We start from the raw sequence: 22,227 nt of genomic DNA, 5'->3' as shown, positions 1-22,227 counted from the left end.
AGCCTCCAGCAAACGCTTTGTCATTGAAGCCGTTAACAAAATCTGGTAACATGGCCACTGAATTCTTACAAAACTGACACAGACTTTAAAAGTGAACTGATTTAGGCTGTGTTTTTAATTTTTTTAATTTTTTCTGGGCATAGTAATTTGTAGCTTCACATGCACCTGACATGGCTATTCCCACTTCACAACTCTATTAAAAGTTACCTTAAGAAAAATACTGACCTTGCCTCATGAAGTTTCTCTTCATAAAATGTTTTGATCTCAGCCGGCGTTTTACTAACTGGGATATTCTTTGTGTCTCCTGTGACTGAAACAGCCAGTTCAGTTGCCATTCTGTACCAACAGAGACACAATCAGAAAATGAGTAAGAATGTTCATTATTAACCATTTGGTTTTTCAAGAGGCCCCTGTAGACTCTGACCTTGCCTCATGAAGTTTCTCTTTGTAAAATGTTTCAATCTCAGTCATGCTGTGTTAAAAACATCATCAGTGTTTAGTCTGATTAAAACACTTCAGAACTTGGATTGATTATTTAAATCACTGATTCTGCAACTTGATACTTGCTGGATTGTTTTGGTCCTTTGGTCTGAGGAACCTTTCACACCTGCTACTTTGGTTCAGACCAAACTGAAAAGTCCTAAGATTCAGATAAAAAAGGGAAGGTGTGAAAGCACCCTTAGAAACAAACCTTTCTTTGTGTTCACGTTCATGTTGTTCACACCGTCGGCAGCTGGGTTTCATGGTTTCTTCATTCCTAAGCCTTTTCCAGTACAGAAGAACTACATTTGTTATCAGTTTATTATAATTTGGGATGAACTGACAAGCAGAGAATCAGACAGGAACTATCTGATGTATTAAAGAGTGAGCTCTCCTGTCCCTTCATCCAAACAGAAATAAAAGAACATATGTGAGAGCAAATGTACATTTAAAAAAACCTGTAATATGATTGATTTGACATTTCCATGTCAACCTATAAAGTAAATCTGAATTCATAATTTCAGCTCTTTGTATGTACAGTACCTGTCTTTGACTGATTTCAGTTCTTCATCTTTCTGTTTCAGAGCAGATCTGTGGAGGAAAAATTCAGTCTATGAAAAAGCTTCATGTTGTTACTGAACACATGAAAACTCATCAACTGAACTAAAGTTCGTGTCAACAAACTTGATGTTAAATCTCTAGACTGATAGGTCAGTGTTCTGGTAAAGTAATGAAACTACAATGAAATGGACTTTTTAAACATGTTACATTTAACAAGTTTCATCTCAACTACACAAACTGTCAACTTAAACATCTGTAAATTTAAAGTCTGTTTCATTACTCTATTAAAAGTTACCTTAAGAAAAATACTGACCTTGCCTCATGAAGTTTCTCTTCATAAAATGTTTTGATCTCAGCCGGCGTTTTACTAACTGGGATATTCTTTGTGTCTCCTGTGACTGAAACAGCCAGTTCAGTTGCCATTCTGTACCAACAGAGACACAATCAGAAAATGAGTAAGAATGTTCATTATTAACCATCTGGTTTTTCAAGAGGCCCCTGTAGACTCTGTGGTTTTGAGCTGTTCCAGATCAAAGTTGACAATCATGAGAAACATGTTCAAATCTTTTATCTTCAATCCAAAATAGTGATCCTTGATCACAGTGATAAACAAGTCCACCAACGTCAAACTGGACTTTGTAGTTTCAGATCTTTGCATGTACAGTACCTGTCTCTGAATGATTTCAGTTCTTCCTCTTTTTGTTTCAGAGCAGATCTGTGGAGGAAAAATTCAGAGTGTGAAAAAGCTTCATGTTGTTACTGAACACATGAAGAAGCATCAACTGAACTAAAGTTAGCATCAATGGTTTAACACACTGAATCAGCAGGTTAGTTATTTACAGTGTATTACAGGGCTGTTGTGTTGGATTGCTTTGTATTGTACAGGTCTGACTGTGTCCACACTCTGTGTTCAAGCTTCAGTAAATTTAAAGTCTGTTTCACGTCTCATTAAAAGTTCACTTCAGAAAAATACTGACCTTGCCTCTTGAAGTTTCTCTTTGTAAAATGTTTCCATCTCAGTCATGCTGTGTTAAAAACATCATCAGTGTTTAGTCTGATTAAAACACTTCACAGCACAGATTCATTGTTAAAATCACTGATTCTGTCAACAAGGAATGGTTTACTTTTAAAATGTATCTCTGAGCTTTTAATCAAATACTTGAATAGTGTTTTCAGACCTGAAAAAGTCAAGACCAAGTTCTAATTCAAGTTTCATGTTTTTTAATTCTGTCCGTTTTGGTTTCATGTCACAAGTCCACCACGTAGCTTTGCCTGACATACGTACATGTTGTCGTTATCACCTGTGTGTGTTGTGTCTCCCTATACTTGACACTAATTGGTTTATGAACAACTGTGTCTGTTGTTGGCATCTTTTCAGTTTTCACACTGCCAATGAACCAAACCATGGTTCACTTTGATCTAGGCTGAGACCACCTCTTTTGGTCGGACCAAATTTTGGTCCTTTGGCCTGAGAAACCTTTCACACCTGCTACTTTGGTTCAGACCAAACTGAAAAGTCCTAAGATTCAGATAAAAAAGGGAAGGTGTGAAAGCACCCTTAGAAACAAACCTTTCTTTGTGTTCACGTTCATGTTGTTCACACCGTCGGCAGCTGGGTTTCATGGTTTCTTCATTCCTAAGCCTTTTCCAGTACAGAAGAACTACATTTGTTATCAGTTTATTATAATTTGGGATGAACTGACAAGCAGAGAATCAGACAGGAACTATCTGATGTATTAAAGAGTGAGCTCTCCTGTCCCTTCATCCAAACAGAAATAAAAGAACATATGTGAGAGCAAATGTACATTTAAAAAAACCTGTAATATGATTGATTTGACATTTCCATGTCAACCTATAAAGTAAATCTGAATTCATAATTTCAGCTCTTTGTATGTACAGTACCTGTCTTTGACTGATTTCAGTTCTTCATCTTTCTGTTTCAGAGCAGATCTGTGGAGGAAAAATTCAGTCTATGAAAAAGCTTCATGTTGTTACTGAACACATGAAGACTCATCAACTGAACTAAAGTTCGTGTCAACAAACTTGATGTTAAATCTCTAGACTGATAGGTCAGTGTTCTGGTAAAGTAATGAAACTACAATGAAATGGACTTTTTAAACATGTTACATTTAACAAGTTTCATCTCAACTGCACAAACTGTCAACTTAAACATCTGTAAATTTAAAGTCTGTTTCATTACTCTATTAAAAGTTACCTTAAGAAAAATACTGACCTTGCCTCATGAAGTTTCTCTTCATAAAATGTTTTGATCTCAGCCGGCGTTTTACTAACTGGGATATTCTTTGTGTCTCCTGTGACTGAAACAGCCAGTTCAGTTGCCATTCTGTACCAACAGAGACACAATCAGAAAATGAGTAAGAATGTTCATTATTAACCATTTGGTTTTTCAAGAGGCCCCTGTAGACTCTGACCTTGCCTCATGAAGTTTCTCTTTGTAAAATGTTTCAATCTCAGTCATGCTGTGTTAAAAACATCATCAGTGTTTAGTCTGATTAAAACACTTCAGAACTTGGATTGATTATTTAAATCACTGATTCTGCAACTTGATACTTGCTGGATTGTTTTGGTCCTTTGGTCTGAGGAACCTTTCACACCTGCTACTTTGGTTCAGACCAAACTGAAAAGTCCTAAGATTCAGATAAAAAAGGGAAGGTGTGAAAGCACCCTTAGAAACAAACCTTTCTTTGTGTTCACGTTCATGTTGTTCACACCGTCGGCAGCTGGGTTTCATGGTTTCTTCATTCCTAAGCCTTTTCCAGTACAGAAGAACTACATTTGTTATCAGTTTATTATAATTTGGGATGAACTGACAAGCAGAGAATCAGACAGGAACTATCTGATGTATTAAAGAGTGAGCTCTCCTGTCCCTTCATCCAAACAGAAATAAAAGAACATATGTGAGAGCAAATGTACATTTAAAAAAACCTGTAATATGATTGATTTGACATTTCCATGTCAACCTATAAAGTAAATCTGAATTCATAATTTCAGCTCTTTGTATGTACAGTACCTGTCTTTGACTGATTTCAGTTCTTCATCTTTCTGTTTCAGAGCAGATCTGTGGAGGAAAAATTCAGTCTATGAAAAAGCTTCATGTTGTTACTGAACACATGAAAACTCATCAACTGAACTAAAGTTCGTGTCAACAAACTTGATGTTAAATCTCTAGACTGATAGGTCAGTGTTCTGGTAAAGTAATGAAACTACAATGAAATGGACTTTTTAAACATGTTACATTTAACAAGTTTCATCTCAACTACACAAACTGTCAACTTAAACATCTGTAAATTTAAAGTCTGTTTCATTACTCTATTAAAAGTTACCTTAAGAAAAATACTGACCTTGCCTCATGAAGTTTCTCTTCATAAAATGTTTTGATCTCAGCCGGCGTTTTACTAACTGGGATATTCTTTGTGTCTCCTGTGACTGAAACAGCCAGTTCAGTTGCCATTCTGTACCAACAGAGACACAATCAGAAAATGAGTAAGAATGTTCATTATTAACCATCTGGTTTTTCAAGAGGCCCCTGTAGACTCTGTGGTTTTGAGCTGTTCCAGATCAAAGTTGACAATCATGAGAAACATGTTCAAATCTTTTATCTTCAATCCAAAATAGTGATCCTTGATCACAGTGATAAACAAGTCCACCAACGTCAAACTGGACTTTGTAGTTTCAGATCTTTGCATGTACAGTACCTGTCTCTGAATGATTTCAGTTCTTCCTCTTTTTGTTTCAGAGCAGATCTGTGGAGGAAAAATTCAGAGTGTGAAAAAGCTTCATGTTGTTACTGAACACATGAAGAAGCATCAACTGAACTAAAGTTAGCATCAATGGTTTAACACACTGAATCAGCAGGTTAGTTATTTACAGTGTATTACAGGGCTGTTGTGTTGGATTGCTTTGTATTGTACAGGTCTGACTGTGTCCACACTCTGTGTTCAAGCTTCAGTAAATTTAAAGTCTGTTTCACGTCTCATTAAAAGTTCACTTCAGAAAAATACTGACCTTGCCTCTTGAAGTTTCTCTTTGTAAAATGTTTCCATCTCAGTCATGCTGTGTTAAAAACATCATCAGTGTTTAGTCTGATTAAAACACTTCACAGCACAGATTCATTGTTAAAATCACTGATTCTGTCAACAAGGAATGGTTTACTTTTAAAATGTATCTCTGAGCTTTTAATCAAATACTTGAATAGTGTTTTCAGACCTGAAAAAGTCAAGACCAAGTTCTAATTCAAGTTTCATGTTTTTTAATTCTGTCCGTTTTGGTTTCATGTCACAAGTCCACCACGTAGCTTTGCCTGACATACGTACATGTTGTCGTTATCACCTGTGTGTGTTGTGTCTCCCTATACTTGACACTAATTGGTTTATGAACAACTGTGTCTGTTGTTGGCATCTTTTCAGTTTTCACACTGCCAATGAACCAAACCATGGTTCACTTTGATCTAGGCTGAGACCACCTCTTTTGGTCGGACCAAATTTTGGTCCTTTGGCCTGAGAAACCTTTCACACCTGCTACTTTGGTTCAGACCAAACTGAAAAGTCCTAAGATTCAGATAAAAAAGGGAAGGTGTGAAAGCACCCTTAGAAACAAACCTTTCTTTGTGTTCACGTTCATGTTGTTCACACCGTCGGCAGCTGGGTTTCATGGTTTCTTCATTCCTAAGCCTTTTCCAGTACAGAAGAACTACATTTGTTATCAGTTTATTATAATTTGGGATGAACTGACAAGCAGAGAATCAGACAGGAACTATCTGATGTATTAAAGAGTGAGCTATCCTGTTCCTTCATCCAAACAGAAATAAAAGAACATATGTGAGAGCAAATGTACATTTAAAAAAACCTGTAATATGATTGATTTGACATTTCCATGTCAACCTATAAAGTAAATCTGAATTCATAATTTCAGCTCTTTGTATGTACAGTACCTGTCTTTGACTGATTTCAGTTCTTCATCTTTCTGTTTCAGAGCAGATCTGTGGAGGAAAAAATCAGTCTATGAAAAAGCTTCATGTTGTTACTGAACACATGAAAACTCATCAACTGAACTAAAGTTCGTGTCAACAAACTTGATGTTAAATCTCTAGACTGATAGGTCAGTGTTCTGGTAAAGTAATGAAACTACAATGAAATGGACTTTTTAAACATGTTACATTTAACAAGTTTCATCTCAACTACACAAACTGTCAACTTAAACATCTGTAAATTTAAAGTCTGTTTCATTACTCTATTAAAAGTTACCTTAAGAAAAATACTGACCTTGCCTCATGAAGTTTCTCTTCATAAAATGTTTTGATCTTAGCCGGCGTTTTACTAACTGGGATATTCTTTGTGTCTCCTGTGACTGAAACAGCCAGTTCAGTTGCCATTCTGTACCAACAGAGACACAATCAGAAAATGAGTAAGAATGTTCATTATTAACCATTTGGTTTTTCAAGAGGCCCCTGTAGAGACAGTACCTGTCTCTGAATGATTTCAGTTCTTCCTCTTTTTGTTTCAGAGCAGATCTGTGGAGGAAAAATTCAGAGTGTGAAAAAGCTTCATGTTGTTACTGAACACATGAAGAAGCATCAACTGAACTAAAGTTAGCATCAATGGTTTAACACACTGAATCAGCAGGTTAGTTATTTACAGTGTATTACAGGGCTGTTGTGTTGGATTGCTTTGTATTGTACAGGTCTGACTGTGTCCACACTCTGTGTTCAAGCTTCAGTAAATTTAAAGTCTGTTTCACGTCTCATTAAAAGTTCACTTCAGAAAAATACTGACCTTGCCTCCTGAAGTTTCTCTTTGTAAAATGTTTCCATCTCAGTCATGCTGTGTTAAAAACATCATCAGTGTTTAGTCTGATTAAAACACTTCACAGCACAGATTCATTGTTAAAATCACTGATTCTGTCAACAAGGAATGGTTTACTTTTAAAATGTATCTCTGAGCTTTTAATCAAATACTTGAATAGTGTTTTCAGACCTGAAAAAGTCAAGACCAAGTTCTAATTCAAGTTTCATGTTTTTTAATTCTGTCCGTTTTGGTTTCATGTCACAAGTCCACCACGTAGCTTTGCCTGACATACGTACATGTTGTCGTTATCACCTGTGTGTGTTGTGTCTCCCTATACTTGACACTAATTGGTTTATGAACAACTGTGTCTGTTGTTGGCATCTTTTCAGTTTTCACACTGCCAATGAACCAAACCATGGTTCACTTTGATCTAGGCTGAGACCACCTCTTTTGGTCGGACCAAATTTTGGTCCTTTGGCCTGAGAAACCTTTCACACCTGCTACTTTGGTTCAGACCAAACTGAAAAGTCCTAAGATTCAGATAAAAAAGGGAAGGTGTGAAAGCACCCTTAGAAACAAACCTTTCTTTGTGTTCACGTTCATGTTGTTCACACCGTCGGCAGCTGGGTTTCATGGTTTCTTCATTCCTAAGCCTTTTCCAGTACAGAAGAAGTAGATTTGTTCTCAGTTTATTATAATTTGGGATGAACTGACAAGCAGAGAATCAGACAGGAACTATCTGATGTATTAAAGAGTGAGCTCTCCTGTCCCTTCATCCAAACAGAAATAAAAGAACATATGTGAGAGCAAATGTACATTTAAAAAAACCTGTAATATGATTGATTTGACATTTCCATGTCAACCTATAAAGTAAATCTGAATTCATAATTTCAGTTCTTTGTATGTACAGTACCTGTCTTTGACTGATTTCAGTTCTTCATCTTTCTGTTTCAGAGCAGATCTGTGGAGGAAAAATTCAGTCTATGAAAAAGCTTCATGTTGTTACTGAACACATGAAAACTCATCAACTGAACTAAAGTTCGTGTCAACAAACTTGATGTTAAATCTCTAGACTGATAGGTCAGTGTTCTGGTAAAGTAATGAAACTACAATGAAATGGACTTTTTAAACATGTTACATTTAACAAGTTTCATCTCAACTACACAAACTGTCAACTTAAACATCTGTAAATTTAAAGTCTGTTTCATTACTCTATTAAAAGTTACCTTAAGAAAAATACTGACCTTGCCTCATGAAGTTTCTCTTCATAAAATGTTTTGATCTCAGCCGGCGTTTTACTAACTGGGATATTCTTTGTGTCTCCTGTGACTGAAACAGCCAGTTCAGTTGCCATTCTGTACCAACAGAGACACAATCAGAAAATGAGTAAGAATGTTCATTATTAACCATCTGGTTTTTCAAGAGGCCCCTGTAGACTCTGTGGTTTTGAGCTGTTCCAGATCAAAGTTGACAATCATGAGAAACATGTTCAAATCTTTTATCTTCAATCCAAAATAGTGATCCTTGATCACAGTGATAAACAAGTCCACCAACGTCAAACTGGACTTTGTAGTTTCAGATCTTTGCATGTACAGTACCTGTCTCTGAATGATTTCAGTTCTTCCTCTTTTTGTTTCAGAGCAGATCTGTGGAGGAAAAATTCAGAGTGTGAAAAAGCTTCATGTTGTTACTGAACACATGATGAAGCATCAACTGAACTAAAGTTAGCATCAGTGGTTTAACACACTGAATCAGCAGGTTAGTTATTTACAGTGTATTACAGGGCTGTTGTGTTGGATTGCTTTGTATTGTACAGGTCTGACTGTGTCCACACTCTGTGTTCAAGCTTCAGGAAATTTAAAGTCTGTTTCACGTCTCATTAAAAGTTCACTTCAGAAAAATACTGACCTTGCCTCCTGAAGTTTCTCTTTGTAAAATGTTTCCATCTCAGTCATGCTGTGTTAAAAACATCATCAGTGTTTAGTCTGATTAAAACACTTCAGAACTTGGATTGATTATTTAAATCACTGATTCTGCAACTTGATACTTGCTGGATTGTTTTGGTCCTTTGGTCTGAGGAACCTTTCACACCTGCTACTTTGGTTTAGACCAAACTGAAAAGTCCTAAGATTCAGATAAAAAAGGGAAGGTGTGAAAGCACCCTTAGAAACAAACCTTTCTTTGTGTTCACGTTCATGTTGTTCACACCGTCGGCAGCTGGGTTTCATGGTTTCTTCATTCCTAAGCCTTTTCCAGTACAGAAGAACTACATTTGTTATCAGTTTATTATAATTTGGGATGAACTGACAAGCAGAGAATCAGACAGGAACTATCTGATGTATTAAAGAGTGAGCTCTCCTGTCCCTTCATCCAAACAGAAATAAAAGAACATATGTGAGAGCAAATGTACATTTAAAAAAACCTGTAATATGATTGATTTGACATTTCCATGTCAACCTATAAAGTAAATCTGAATTCATAATTTCAGCTCTTTGTATGTACAGTACCTGTCTTTGACTGATTTCAGTTCTTCATCTTTCTGTTTCAGAGCAGATCTGTGGAGGAAAAATTCAGTCTATGAAAAAGCTTCATGTTGTTACTGAACACATGAAAACTCATCAACTGAACTAAAGTTTGTGTCAACAAACTTGATGTTAAATCTCTAGACTGATAGGTCAGTGTTCTGGTAAAGTAATGAAACTACAATGAAATGGACTTTTTAAACATGTTACATTTAACAAGTTTCATCTCAACTACACAAACTGTCAACTTAAACATCTGTAAATTTAAAGTCTGTTTCATTACTCTATTAAAAGTTACCTTAAGAAAAATACTGACCTTGCCTCATGAAGTTTCTCTTCATAAAATGTTTTGATCTCAGCCGGCGTTTTACTAACTGGGATATTCTTTGTGTCTCCTGTGACTGAAACAGCCAGTTCAGTTGCCATTCTGTACCAACAGAGACACAATCAGAAAATGAGTAAGAATGTTCATTATTAACCATTTGGTTTTTCAAGAGGCCCCTGTAGACTCTGTGGTTTTGAGCTGTTCCAGATCAAAGTTGACAATCATGAGAAACATGTTCAAATCTTTTATCTTCAATCCAAAATAGTGATCCTTGATCACAGTGATAAACAAGTCCACCAACGTCAAACTGGACTTTGTAGTTTCAGATCTTTGCATGTACAGTACCTGTCTCTGAATGATTTCAGTTCTTCCTCTTTTTGTTTCAGAGCAGATCTGTGGAGGAAAAATTCAGAGTGTGAAAAAGCTTCATGTTGTTACTGAACACATGAAGAAGCATCAACTGAACTAAAGTTAGCATCAGTGGTTTAACACACTGAATCAGCAGGTTAGTTATTTACAGTGTATTACAGGGCTGTTGTGTTGGATTGCTTTGTATTGTACAGGTCTGACTGTGTCCACACTCTGTGTTCAAGCTTCAGGAAATTTAAAGTCTGTTTCACGTCTCATTAAAAGTTCACTTCAGAAAAATACTGACCTTGCCTCCTGAAGTTTCTCTTTGTAAAATGTTTCCATCTCAGTCATGCTGTGTTAAAAACATCATCAGTGTTTAGTCTGATTAAAACACTTCAGAACTTGGATTGATTATTTAAATCACTGATTCTGTCAACTTGATACTTGCTGGATTGTTTTGGTCCTTTGGTCTGAGGAACCTTTCACACCTGCTACTTTGGTTTAGACCAAACTGAAAAGTCCTAAGATTCAGATAAAAAAGGGAAGGTGTGAAAGCACCCTTAGAAACAAACCTTTCTTTGTGTTCACGTTCATGTTGTTCACACCGTCGGCAGCTGGGTTTCATGGTTTCTTCATTCCTAAGCCTTTTCCAGTACAGAAGAACTACATTTGTTATCAGTTTATTATAATTTGGGATGAACTGACAAGCAGAGAATCAGACAGGAACTATCTGATGTATTAAAGAGTGAGCTCTCCTGTCCCTTCATCCAAACAGAAATAAAAGAACATATGTGAGAGCAAATGTACATTTAAAAAAACCTGTAATATGATTGATTTGACATTTCCATGTCAACCTATAAAGTAAATCTGAATTCATAATTTCAGCTCTTTGTATGTACAGTACCTGTCTTTGACTGATTTCAGTTCTTCATCTTTCTGTTTCAGAGCAGATCTGTGGAGGAAAAATTCAGTCTATGAAAAAGCTTCATGTTGTTACTGAACACATGAAAACTCATCAACTGAACTAAAGTTTGTGTCAACAAACTTGATGTTAAATCTCTAGACTGATAGGTCAGTGTTCTGGTAAAGTAATGAAACTACAATGAAATGGACTTTTTAAACATGTTACATTTAACAAGTTTCATCTCAACTACACAAACTGTCAACTTAAACATCTGTAAATTTAAAGTCTGTTTCATTACTCTATTAAAAGTTACCTTAAGAAAAATACTGACCTTGCCTCATGAAGTTTCTCTTCATAAAATGTTTTGATCTCAGCCGGCGTTTTACTAACTGGGATATTCTTTGTGTCTCCTGTGACTGAAACAGCCAGTTCAGTTGCCATTCTGTACCAACAGAGACACAATCAGAAAATGAGTAAGAATGTTCATTATTAACCATTTGGTTTTTCAAGAGGCCCCTGTAGACTCTGTGGTTTTGAGCTGTTCCAGATCAAAGTTGACAATCATGAGAAACATGTTCAAATCTTTTATCTTCAATCCAAAATAGTGATCCTTGATCACAGTGATAAACAAGTCCACCAACGTCAAACTGGACTTTGTAGTTTCAGATCTTTGCATGTACAGTACCTGTCTCTGAATGATTTCAGTTCTTCCTCTTTTTGTTTCAGAGCAGATCTGTGGAGGAAAAATTCAGAGTGTGAAAAAGCTTCATGTTGTTACTGAACACATGAAGAAGCATCAACTGAACTAAAGTTAGCATCAGTGGTTTAACACACTGAATCAGCAGGTTAGTTATTTACAGTGTATTACAGGGCTGTTGTGTTGGATTGCTTTGTATTGTACAGGTCTGACTGTGTCCACACTCTGTGTTCAAGCTTCAGGAAATTTAAAGTCTGTTTCACGTCTCATTAAAAGTTCACTTCAGAAAAATACTGACCTTGCCTCCTGAAGTTTCTCTTTGTAAAATGTTTCCATCTCAGTCATGCTGTGTTAAAAACATCATCAGTGTTTAGTCTGATTAAAACACTTCAGAACTTGGATTGATTATTTAAATCACTGATTCTGTCAACTTGATACTTGCTGGATTGTTTTGGTCCTTTGGTCTGAGGAACCTTTCACACCTGCTACTTTGGTTTAGACCAAACTGAAAAGTCCTAAGATTCAGATAAAAAAGGGAAGGTGTGAAAGCACCCTTAGAAACAAACCTTTCTTTGTGTTCACGTTCATGTTGTTCACACCGTCGGCAGCTGGGTTTCATGGTTTCTTCATTCCTAAGCCTTTTCCAGTACAGAAGAACTACATTTGTTATCAGTTTATTATAATTTGGGATGAACTGACAAGCAGAGAATCAGACAGGAACTATCTGATGTATTAAAGAGTGAGCTCTCCTGTCCCTTCATCCAAACAGAAATAAAAGAACATATGTGAGAGCAAATGTACATTTAAAAAAACCTGTAATATGATTGATTTGACATTTCCATGTCAACCTATAAAGTAAATCTGAATTCATAATTTCAGCTCTTTGTATGTACAGTACCTGTCTTTGACTGATTTCAGTTCTTCATCTTTCTGTTTCAGAGCAGATCTGTGGAGGAAAAATTCAGTCTATGAAAAAGCTTCATGTTGTTACTGAACACATGAAAACTCATCAACTGAACTAAAGTTAGCATCAGTGGTTTAACACACTGAATCAGCAGGTTAGTTATTTACAGTGTATTACAGGGCTGTTGTGTTGGATTGCTTTGTATTGTACAGGTCTGACTGTGTCCACACTCTGTGTTCAAGCTTCAGTAAATTTAAAGTCTGTTTCACGTCTCATTAAAAGTTCACTTCAGAAAAATACTGACCTTGCCTCCTGAAGTTTCTCTTTGTAAAATGTTTCCATCTCAGTCATTCTGTGTTAAAAACATCATCAGTGTTTAGTCTGATTAAAACACTTCACAGCACAGATTCATTATTAACATCACTGTTTTTATAAGTTGATTGTTTGATCAGCACATAGAACAAATTTAAATGTGTAGTTTCAGCTCTTTGCGTGTACAGTACCTGTCTTTGACTGATTTCAGTTCTTCATCTTTCTGTTTCAGAGCAGATCTGTGGAGGAAAAATTCAGTCTATGAAAAAGCTTCATGTTGTTACTGAACACATGAAAACTCATCAACTGAACTAAAGTTTGTGTCAACAAACTTGATGTTAAATCTCTAGACTGATAGGTCAGTGTTCTGGTAAAGTAATGAAACTACAATGAAATGGACTTTTTAAACATGTTACATTTAACAAGTTTCATCTCAACTACACAAACTGTCAACTTAAACATCTGTAAATTTAAAGTCTGTTTCATTACTCTATTAAAAGTTACCTTAAGAAAAATACTGACCTTGCCTCATGAAGTTTCTCTTCATAAAATGTTTTGATCTCAGCCGGCGTTTTACTAACTGGGATATTCTTTGTGTCTCCTGTGACTGAAACAGCCAGTTCAGTTGCCATTCTGTACCAACAGAGACACAATCAGAAAATGAGTAAGAATGTTCATTATTAACCATTTGGTTTTTCAAGAGGCCCCTGTAGACTCTGTGGTTTTGAGCTGTTCCAGATCAAAGTTGACAATCATGAGAAACATGTTCAAATCTTTTATCTTCAATCCAAAATAGTGATCCTTGATCACAGTGATAAACAAGTCCACCAACGTCAAACTGGACTTTGTAGTTTCAGATCTTTGCATGTACAGTACCTGTCTCTGAATGATTTCAGTTCTTCCTCTTTTTGTTTCAGAGCAGATCTGTGGAGGAAAAATTCAGAGTGTGAAAAAGCTTTATGTTGTTACTGAACACATGAAGAAGCATCAACTGAACTAAAGTTAGCATCAGTGGTTTAACACACTGAATCAGCAGGTTAGTTATTTACAGTGTATTACAGGGCTGTTGTGTTGGATTGCTTTGTATTGTACAGGTCTGACTGTGTCCACACTCTGTGTTCAAGCTTCAGTAAATTTAAAGTCTGTTTCACGTCTCATTAAAAGTTCACTTCAGAAAAATACTGACCTTGCCTCATGAAGTTTCTCTTTGTAAAATGTTTCCATCTCAGTCATGCTGTGTTAAAAACATCATCAGTGTTTAGTCTGATTAAAACACTTCAGAACTTGGATTGATTATTTAAATCACTGATTCTGTCAACTTGATACTTGCTGGATTGTTTTGGTCCTTTGGTCTGAGGAACCTTTCACACCTGCTACTTTGGTTTAGACCAAACTGAAAAGTCCTAAGATTCAGATAAAAAAGGGAAGGTGTGAAAGCACCCTTAGAAACAAACCTTTCTTTGTGTTCACGTTCATGTTGTTCACACCGTCGGCAGCTGGGTTTCATGGTTTCTTCATTCCTAAGCCTTTTCCAGTACAGAAGAACTACATTTGTTATCAGTTTATTATAATTTGGGATGAACTGACAAGCAGAGAATCAGACAGGAACTATCTGATGTATTAAAGAGTGAGCTCTCCTGTCCCTTCATCCAAACAGAAATAAAAGAACATATGTGAGAGCAAATGTACATTTAAAAAAACCTGTAATATGATTGATTTGACATTTCCATGTCAACCTATAAAGTAAATCTGAATTCATAATTTCAGCTCTTTGTATGTACAGTACCTGTCTTTGACTGATTTCAGTTCTTCATCTTTCTGTTTCAGAGCAGATCTGTGGAGGAAAAATTCAGTCTATGAAAAAGCTTCATGTTGTTACTGAACACATGAAAACTCATCAACTGAACTAAAGTTAGCATCAGTGGTTTAACACACTGAATCAGCAGGTTAGTTATTTACAGTGTATTACAGGGCTGTTGTGTTGGATTGCTTTGTATTGTACAGGTCTGACTGTGTCCACACTCTGTGTTCAAGCTTCAGGAAATTTAAAGTCTGTTTCACGTCTCATTAAAAGTTCACTTCAGAAAAATACTGACCTTGCCTCCTGAAGTTTCTCTTTGTAAAATGTTTCCATCTCAGTCATTCTGTGTTAAAAACATCATCAGTGTTTAGTCTGATTAAAACACTTCACAGCACAGATTCATTATTAACATCACTGTTTTTATAAGTTGATTGTTTGATCAGCACATAGAACAAATTTAAATGTGTAGTTTCAGCTCTTTGCGTGTACAGTACCTGTCTTTGAATGATTTCAATTCTTCCTCTTTTTGTTTCAGAGCAGATCTGTGGAGGAAAAATGCAGTGTGAAAAACTTTTACATTATTACTGAAGACATGAAGAAATGACAACTGAATTAAAGTTTGATTCACTTACTTTGTTTACCTTTTTCACATCATATTCACCAAGTTTCATTTAAACTGCATAAGTCATCAACAAAAACATTTTTTCTAGGCAGGACCAACAGCACTCAGATTTCCCACTGTGCACCAGACACCAAAATATCTCTTAACCCAAACCAACAATTGACCTTGAGCACAACAACTGATTACAAGTGGATATCTGACTACTTTTTTGTAGAATTTAACGCTGCCTACCTCTCACCTCTGTAAGTAGACAGTAGAATCTAAAGCACAGGTGGTGGGAGGGTATAAAGGAGCAGAGTGAGCGAGAATGACAGAAATTCCAGTGCCTGCTAACGCTACAGAGATGAGACAGGTAATGACAGACGAACAGCCTAAAAGGAAACAGTCCCCACAATATAATTTTACTAAGATAGGCTATGATTTGGCCCAGGGAAGACCCAGGTCAACATTGGGGCTGCTCTCCAGCAGTGGAGGGACCTCTGGGAGCTAAAAGGCCTGAAAACAAACATGGAGGTTGCTCCACTAAGCAAGTGGGGCAGCACTTTGGCTTCCCTGCAGCTAATGTTGTCCTTACAATGTTTCAGAAGGCTTTTATAGACACAAAGACCTGAAACACAAGTGTAAGAGCACACATTTTCACTTGTTTTTAGAGTGTCATGTTGTGGGGAACGGCTTCTGGTTGGCCTTAAGGAAGTTCTGGCAAACCATTTGGCGACTCAGGAAGGGACAGTGGTGGCAGACTGGAGTGGTGGTCCCCATTTTTAAAAAAGGGGACCGGAGGATGTGCTCCAATTATCAGGGTATCACACTTCTCAGCCTCCCTGGGAAAGTTTATACCAGGGTGCTTGAAAGGAGGCTCTGACTGATTGCTGAACCACAGATTCAGGAGGAACAATGTGGATTCTGTCCTGGCCATGGAACAGTAGACCAGCTGTTAACATTCGCAGGAGTGCTGAGGGGGTCATGGGAGTATGACTATCCAGTCTACATGTGTTTTGTGGACTTGGAAAAGGTGTATGATCGTGTCCCCCGAGGGACCTTGTGGGGGGTACTGAGGGAGTGTAGGGTACTGGGGTTGCTGAGGCAAACCATCAGGTCCTTAAACAACCAAAGTAGGAGCTGTGTCTGCATACTTGGCACAAAGTCAGACACTGTTTCAGTGGGTGTCAGACTCTGCCAAAGTTGCCCCTTGTGTCCAGTCCTGTTTAATATTGATATGAGGAGTGTGTCCGGTTTGGGAACCTGAGGATTGCGTTGCTGCTTTTTGCAGATGATGTGGTTCTGTTGGCTTCATCAGACCAAGACCTCCAGAAGAGTGTGAAGTGGTCAGGATGAGAGTTAGCACCTCCAAGTTTGAGGCCATGGTTCTCTGCTGGAGAATGGTGGATTTTTCCCTTTGGGTAGAGGGAGAGTTGCTGCCTCAAGTGAAGGAGCAGACATTGTGCCGGACTGGCGTGGTGAAGAGGGAGCTGAGTCAGAAGGCAAAGCTCTTGATTTATGAGTCGAGCTACGTCCCAACCCTCACCTATAGTCATGAATTGTGGGTAGTGACCGAAAGGATGAGATCAGGGATACAAGCGAATGAGTTTCATCTGCAGGGTGTCAGGGTTCAGTCTTAGAGATAGGGTGAGGAGCTCAGACATCCAGGACAGGCTCGGAGTAGAGTCGCTGCTTCTTTACATCGAAAGGAGCCTGCTGAGGTAGTTCGGGCATCTGATTAGGGTGCTTCCTGGATGTCTCTGTCTTTGGAGGTTTTTTGGAGGTTTTTGGGAGGAGACTTCGGAACAGACCCAGAACTCGCTGAAGGGATTATATATCTCATCTGGCCTGGGAACGCCTTGGGATCCCCCAGGAAGAGCTGGAGGCGTTTATATTCTGCTTAGCCTGCTCCCACCGCTACCTGATTCCGCAAAAGTGGAAGAAAATGGATGGATGGATATATCATGTGTGTTTTGCTTCAGCTATGAAAAAGCAGACGCACTCGCTTTTGCCATTTTCCTCCTAAAGCAGCTGTTAATGTGGGTTTCTATAGCAATGCATGTCCACAGGTTTGGGGGCTGTAGCATCTGAAGGAACACTGAAGGGAGGGGTGTGATTGTTTTGCTGCTGAGTCTGAATTTCAATACATTTTCCCTGCCTTTAAAGTCTTTTTCATGTCTCAATAAGTTCAGAAAAATACTGACCTTGCCTCGTGAAGATTCTTTTGGTTCATTTCCATCTCAGTCAATCTGTGTTAAAAATATCAGTGGTTAGTCTGATTAAAATGAGGACATCATGAAGCAACAACTGAATTAAAGTTTGCGTCAATTAACTTCTTGTTAAATCTGGTCTCCAAATTAATTTTCATTTAAGAGCTGCAAGCAGTGAATCTACAGGAACCCTGTTGTTTTTGTTCTGATTTTCTTCTTCATTTTTTCATTTAAAAGTGTTTGTTCACCAAAAACCATAAGACCTAGACATGAAAATTAATGATCTAGTCCCAAACATGAGGTACTGCACTGTGATAAGATTTGTGTTCTGGCTTATTGCTGAAAAAAAGGCATTACCTAGAATCAAAGGTCTTTCTTCATGTTAATCTCAATTAATCTGCATCTTTGCTCAATTGATCTCCTGCTCCAAACATGTCAGATTCAGAAACTTTTCTTCATTGTCCACAAAACCATCTTCCAACATCTCATCAGCGACTGCTGGAACAATCATTACAAAACTTGATCTAGATCATCTACAGATTTTTCTGATGTGAATTTGTCAAGGAAATTTTAATACATAATTTGTTTAAAGTTTACAAGCCAACGAAACTTCATTAAAATGTCTAAGTACATAATATGTCTTCTATCCCACCAATGCATTGTCTGATTTTTACATTTTAACATACCATGTTAGGTCTACACAACATGCTGTGGACGATCCCAAAGTGTCAGACAAATAGACCACTAGGACGTACTTGCTTGTTTTTTCACTGACTGAATTGAGAACATCCTGATCAACAAGAAAATTGGTCCATAGGTTTGTGATGTCATGAAGAAGTACAAAAGTACAAAAGCCTCAAAGTTGCACTAGAATAAAGACACCTACCTTTAATTTTTATCTCAGAAATGACTTCATATGAATTCAAAGTTCCTTTTTGTCCTGCTTCCTACAATACACTTTTATCAATTTTCATCATAAAGTTGATTTTTTACTAATTAACCTTCCTGCTTCATCACACTGTCTGAAATACCACATTTTATTAGGTAGTTCAAGACTGTTTTTCTGAGATTTAATGTGATTCGCTTACACAACATGTTTGCCAAAAGGTGTTCAAGAAATCTCTCAATGTCAAACTATTTAAAAAATGTAAATGCACAAGTCACCTGAACATTTTAGCTAGGCGGGACTGAACAGATTTCCCACTGTGCACCAGACCCAACCCAACCCAAAGACTGACCTGGAGCACAGACAGTTTCAAGAGAAGTGGACTGATTACTGATTACTTTTTGTAGACTTTGGTAGGACTTCCTGCCTCTAGAAAGTTAATGTTCTCGAGGATCACAGTCTCAAGTTTCAGTATATTTAAAATCTGTTTAATGTCTCATTAAAAGGGAATTTTATATAAATACTGACCTTGCTTCATAAAAGTTTATTTGGTATTTTTCCATTTCCACCAATCTGTCTTAAGCAAAATCAATGGATAGTCTGGTTAAAACAATAACACAGATCACTTTTTTAAATCAGTGATCTTATAATTTGTTAGAATTTTCCATGTCAATGTATGGAACAAATTAGCGTCTGCATTTTCAGCTCTTTGCATGTACAGTACCTGTCTTTGAATGATTTCAGTTCTGCATCTTTTTGTTTCAGAGCAGATCTGTGGAGGAGAAATGTATGAAAAAGCCCCATGTTATTACTGAACAACTAATTAAGCATCAACTGAACTAAAGTTTGCATCAGTAATCTCTGCATTGAATCTTGCCTCCCAAATTTGTATTATTTTTATTTTTCATAAATCTGATAGTTGAAAGTGTTCTAACAAATTTGTAAAACTGTACAATAAACTTGGCTTTTTCATAATAATGGGACTCTGCGCGTAGAATGTGAACTTCAGAAAAATACTGACCTTGCCTCATGAAGTTTCTCCTTGTAAAAAGTTTCCATCCCAGTCAAACTGTGTAAAAAAAAAACAAACGTGATAAATAGTTAGTCTAGTTAAAACACTTCAGAGCACAGATTCTTAATTAAAATCAATGATTTTCTAATGTGATTGCTTGATTTTTCCAAGTCAGCGTATACAGCAACTCTGAATTTTTTGTTTCAGCTCTTTGTATGTACAGTACCTGTCTTTGAACGACTTCAGTTCTTCATCTTTCTGTTTCAGAGCAGATCTGTGGAGGAAAAATGCAATGTCAAAACATAATGTAGCATCAGCTGAATTAAAGTTAGCATCAATGGTTTAACACACTGAATCAGCAGGTTAGTTATTTACAGTGTATTACAGGGCTGTTGTGTTGGATTGCTTTGTATTGTACAGGTCTGACTGTGTCCACACTCTGTGTTCAAGCTTCAGGAAATTTAAAGTCTGTTTCATGTCTCATTAAAAGTTCACTTCAGAAAAATACTGACCTTGCCTTATGAAGAATCTCTTTGTAAAATGTTTCCATCTCAGTCATTCTGTGTTAAAAACATAATCAGTGGTTAGTCTGATTAAAACACTTCACAACACAGATTCATCATAAAATCACTGATTCTGTTAACAGTAATGATTCATTGGATAATGAGTTTTTAAAATGTCTGTCTGTTAGGTCCATTATCCAGTAGTTCCACATACAAACCTTTCTTTCTGTTCATGTTCATGTTGATCACACCGCTGGCAGCTGGATTTCACAACTTCTTCATTTTCCAGTCTTTTGTTGTGCAGAAGAAATACATTTGTTATCAGTTTATTATAGTTTGGGATAAACTGACTGCCCTGCAGAGAAACATACAGGGGCAATCTGACAGTTGTTTCCTGATTGTATTAAATAAGTCAATCTTCTGTCTTTTTTTACAACAAACAGACATAAAGAACAAGTGAGACAACAAATTACATTGTTACATTACAGATCAAAGGTTTGATGATGACATTTGAAGAGGGAGTGAGTGGAGCGCAAAGGATGATGGTCTCTGTAGTCCTTGTTACCCTTCGTTCTGCTCCACCATGGGTGTAAGAAAGCTACGGTTTTGCCCAGTAAACCTATCGTTTGTTACCATCCAGGTCCACGATGGGATTGAGAAACTTTTGTTCTCGCGATGTCATGAAATTGATAATTCTGATATTACTAAAAGTGCCGGCTGATTGTTTTGTAATCCAGGAGTCAACACTTTCCAGGCTTTACTGAGAAATATATTTGCAGACTGAATGATTCTCACAACACCATTAGTATACTGCTGTTAAATCCTAGTTTTAGTATTGTACAATATAAGTCACCTCTGTGGAAACACACATATAACTGTCTTTTATAAGAATGGCAATGTTTTCATTTTAACTGACGTACTGTGCCTTGTTTACGTTGTATATTTTTCCAATGGTTGAATCTGACAATGAAGAATCAAAGTAGATTTTCACTCAACAAAAAATATGCAGTGATCAATTATTGTCTCTGTGCATGTCCACTAACACATGAGGGAGCTGTACACGTCTCTCGAATTAACCACAAATCACATCTGCTGCCTTTTACAATGTGCTGGATCTTGCTGCCATCAGTTCCTGGGTGCTGTGCCAACGCTGCATGAACAACAAAGTTCCCAGAAGGGACTTTGTGCTTCAGCTGACCCAGGAGCTGCATGCTGAGTGCATGGCACCAAAAGAGCTGCTGCATGTGGACGTGCCCTTCATGGATACAGATGAGAGCAGGAGAATAACCTGCATCATGATGGTGCAATGCAAAACAAATAAGAATAACAATGTGTCTTTGTGCAGCAGCTGAAATAATCACAAAACTAATGACAGTTAACATTTTACTTTATTTGATCATTCTATGTTTTATTTTTTTCATATTTTTGTTCCCTGTGTTGTTTTTACAGTTTATAGTTCCTCTTTATCTACTTTTCTTTCACCTGTTGTTCTTTAATATAAGTTTATTGTTCTATTATTTTATTGTCATTTGGTGAGTAGCATAAAGGGATTACAATTAGCAATGATAAATGAACCTTGTACCTTGTATCTTGAAAATCAATGCACGTAATACACCTACTGTAGTGGGAGCTACCACAGAAGTGGTTTTGAGGACTTTGGCAGCTGTTAACATGTCTGTCTATTTCAGGGCAGGTTTTATTACCGTAATAGCCCCGCGACCTTGCAAAATAATAAACTAACAAAACTTTACAGGTGTATAGTTGAGATCAAAATGAAAGCCAAGTTTGAAGCTGAGCGTGGCCCAACGATGTTGATGGGTTTTGTGGCTGGCGTGATCCCATTGTAATATAGTCTTTAGTTTAAATTTGGCTTCATCTTCACAATTTTAACAATCGAGGCTATCACATAACACACTTAAATGAATAGTCAAAGACTGGTGGACTGGAATACTTTACTGAAACAAAGCAACAAAACAACCATTACCTAAATTTTACCCACTGACGGTTGTCATTTCTGTCAGAGATTTCTTCTTGTTAAAAGTGAATTGTTCCTTTTCATCATCACCAAGTGCTGCTAATGGTGGGAACTGTTGGGATTTCTGACTAAAATGTAAGGTCTAAACCTTACTCTGCAAAGTGCCTTGAGACAATATATTTTGTGACTTGGTACTATGCAAAGAAATAAATAAACTGCACTGATTTTAATTTGTAGTTTCAGCTCTTTGCATGTACAGTACCTGTCTCTGACTGATTTCAGTTCTTCCTCTTTTTGTTTCAGAGCAGATCTGTGGAGGAAAAATTCAGAGTGTGAAAAAGCTTCATGTTGTTACTGAACACATGAAGAAGCATCAATT

General features: G+C 37.0%; 1 protein-coding gene across 49 annotated transcripts in view; it reads right to left on the bottom strand.

Annotated features, from left to right (window-relative positions):
* The window catches only part of LOC108892073 (trichohyalin-like), a 49,097-nt gene that overhangs the window by 12,191 nt on the left and 14,679 nt on the right, over positions 1-22,227 (bottom strand). For 3 of the 49 annotated variants that reach the window (XM_051071168.1, XM_051071732.1, XM_051071760.1), the window contains 4 exons: positions 15,156-15,203; positions 14,957-15,004; positions 10,038-10,085; positions 9,684-9,794 (listed from right to left, as the gene is read on the bottom strand). In XM_051071168.1, the coding sequence (XP_050927125.1) occupies positions 9,684-9,794; positions 10,038-10,085; positions 14,957-15,004; positions 15,156-15,203 (255 nt within the window). The other 46 variants (XM_051071185.1, XM_051072171.1, XM_051071775.1 and 43 more) reach the window with 38 other exon arrangements.

Source organism: Lates calcarifer, linkage group LG1, assembly GCF_001640805.2.
Source record: "Lates calcarifer isolate ASB-BC8 linkage group LG1, TLL_Latcal_v3, whole genome shotgun sequence".
In the NCBI taxonomy this organism is placed as follows: domain Eukaryota; kingdom Metazoa; phylum Chordata; class Actinopteri; family Centropomidae; genus Lates; species Lates calcarifer.
The sequence above is the reverse complement of the archived record's forward strand: the minus strand, read 5'-3'. Positions and strand labels throughout refer to the sequence as shown.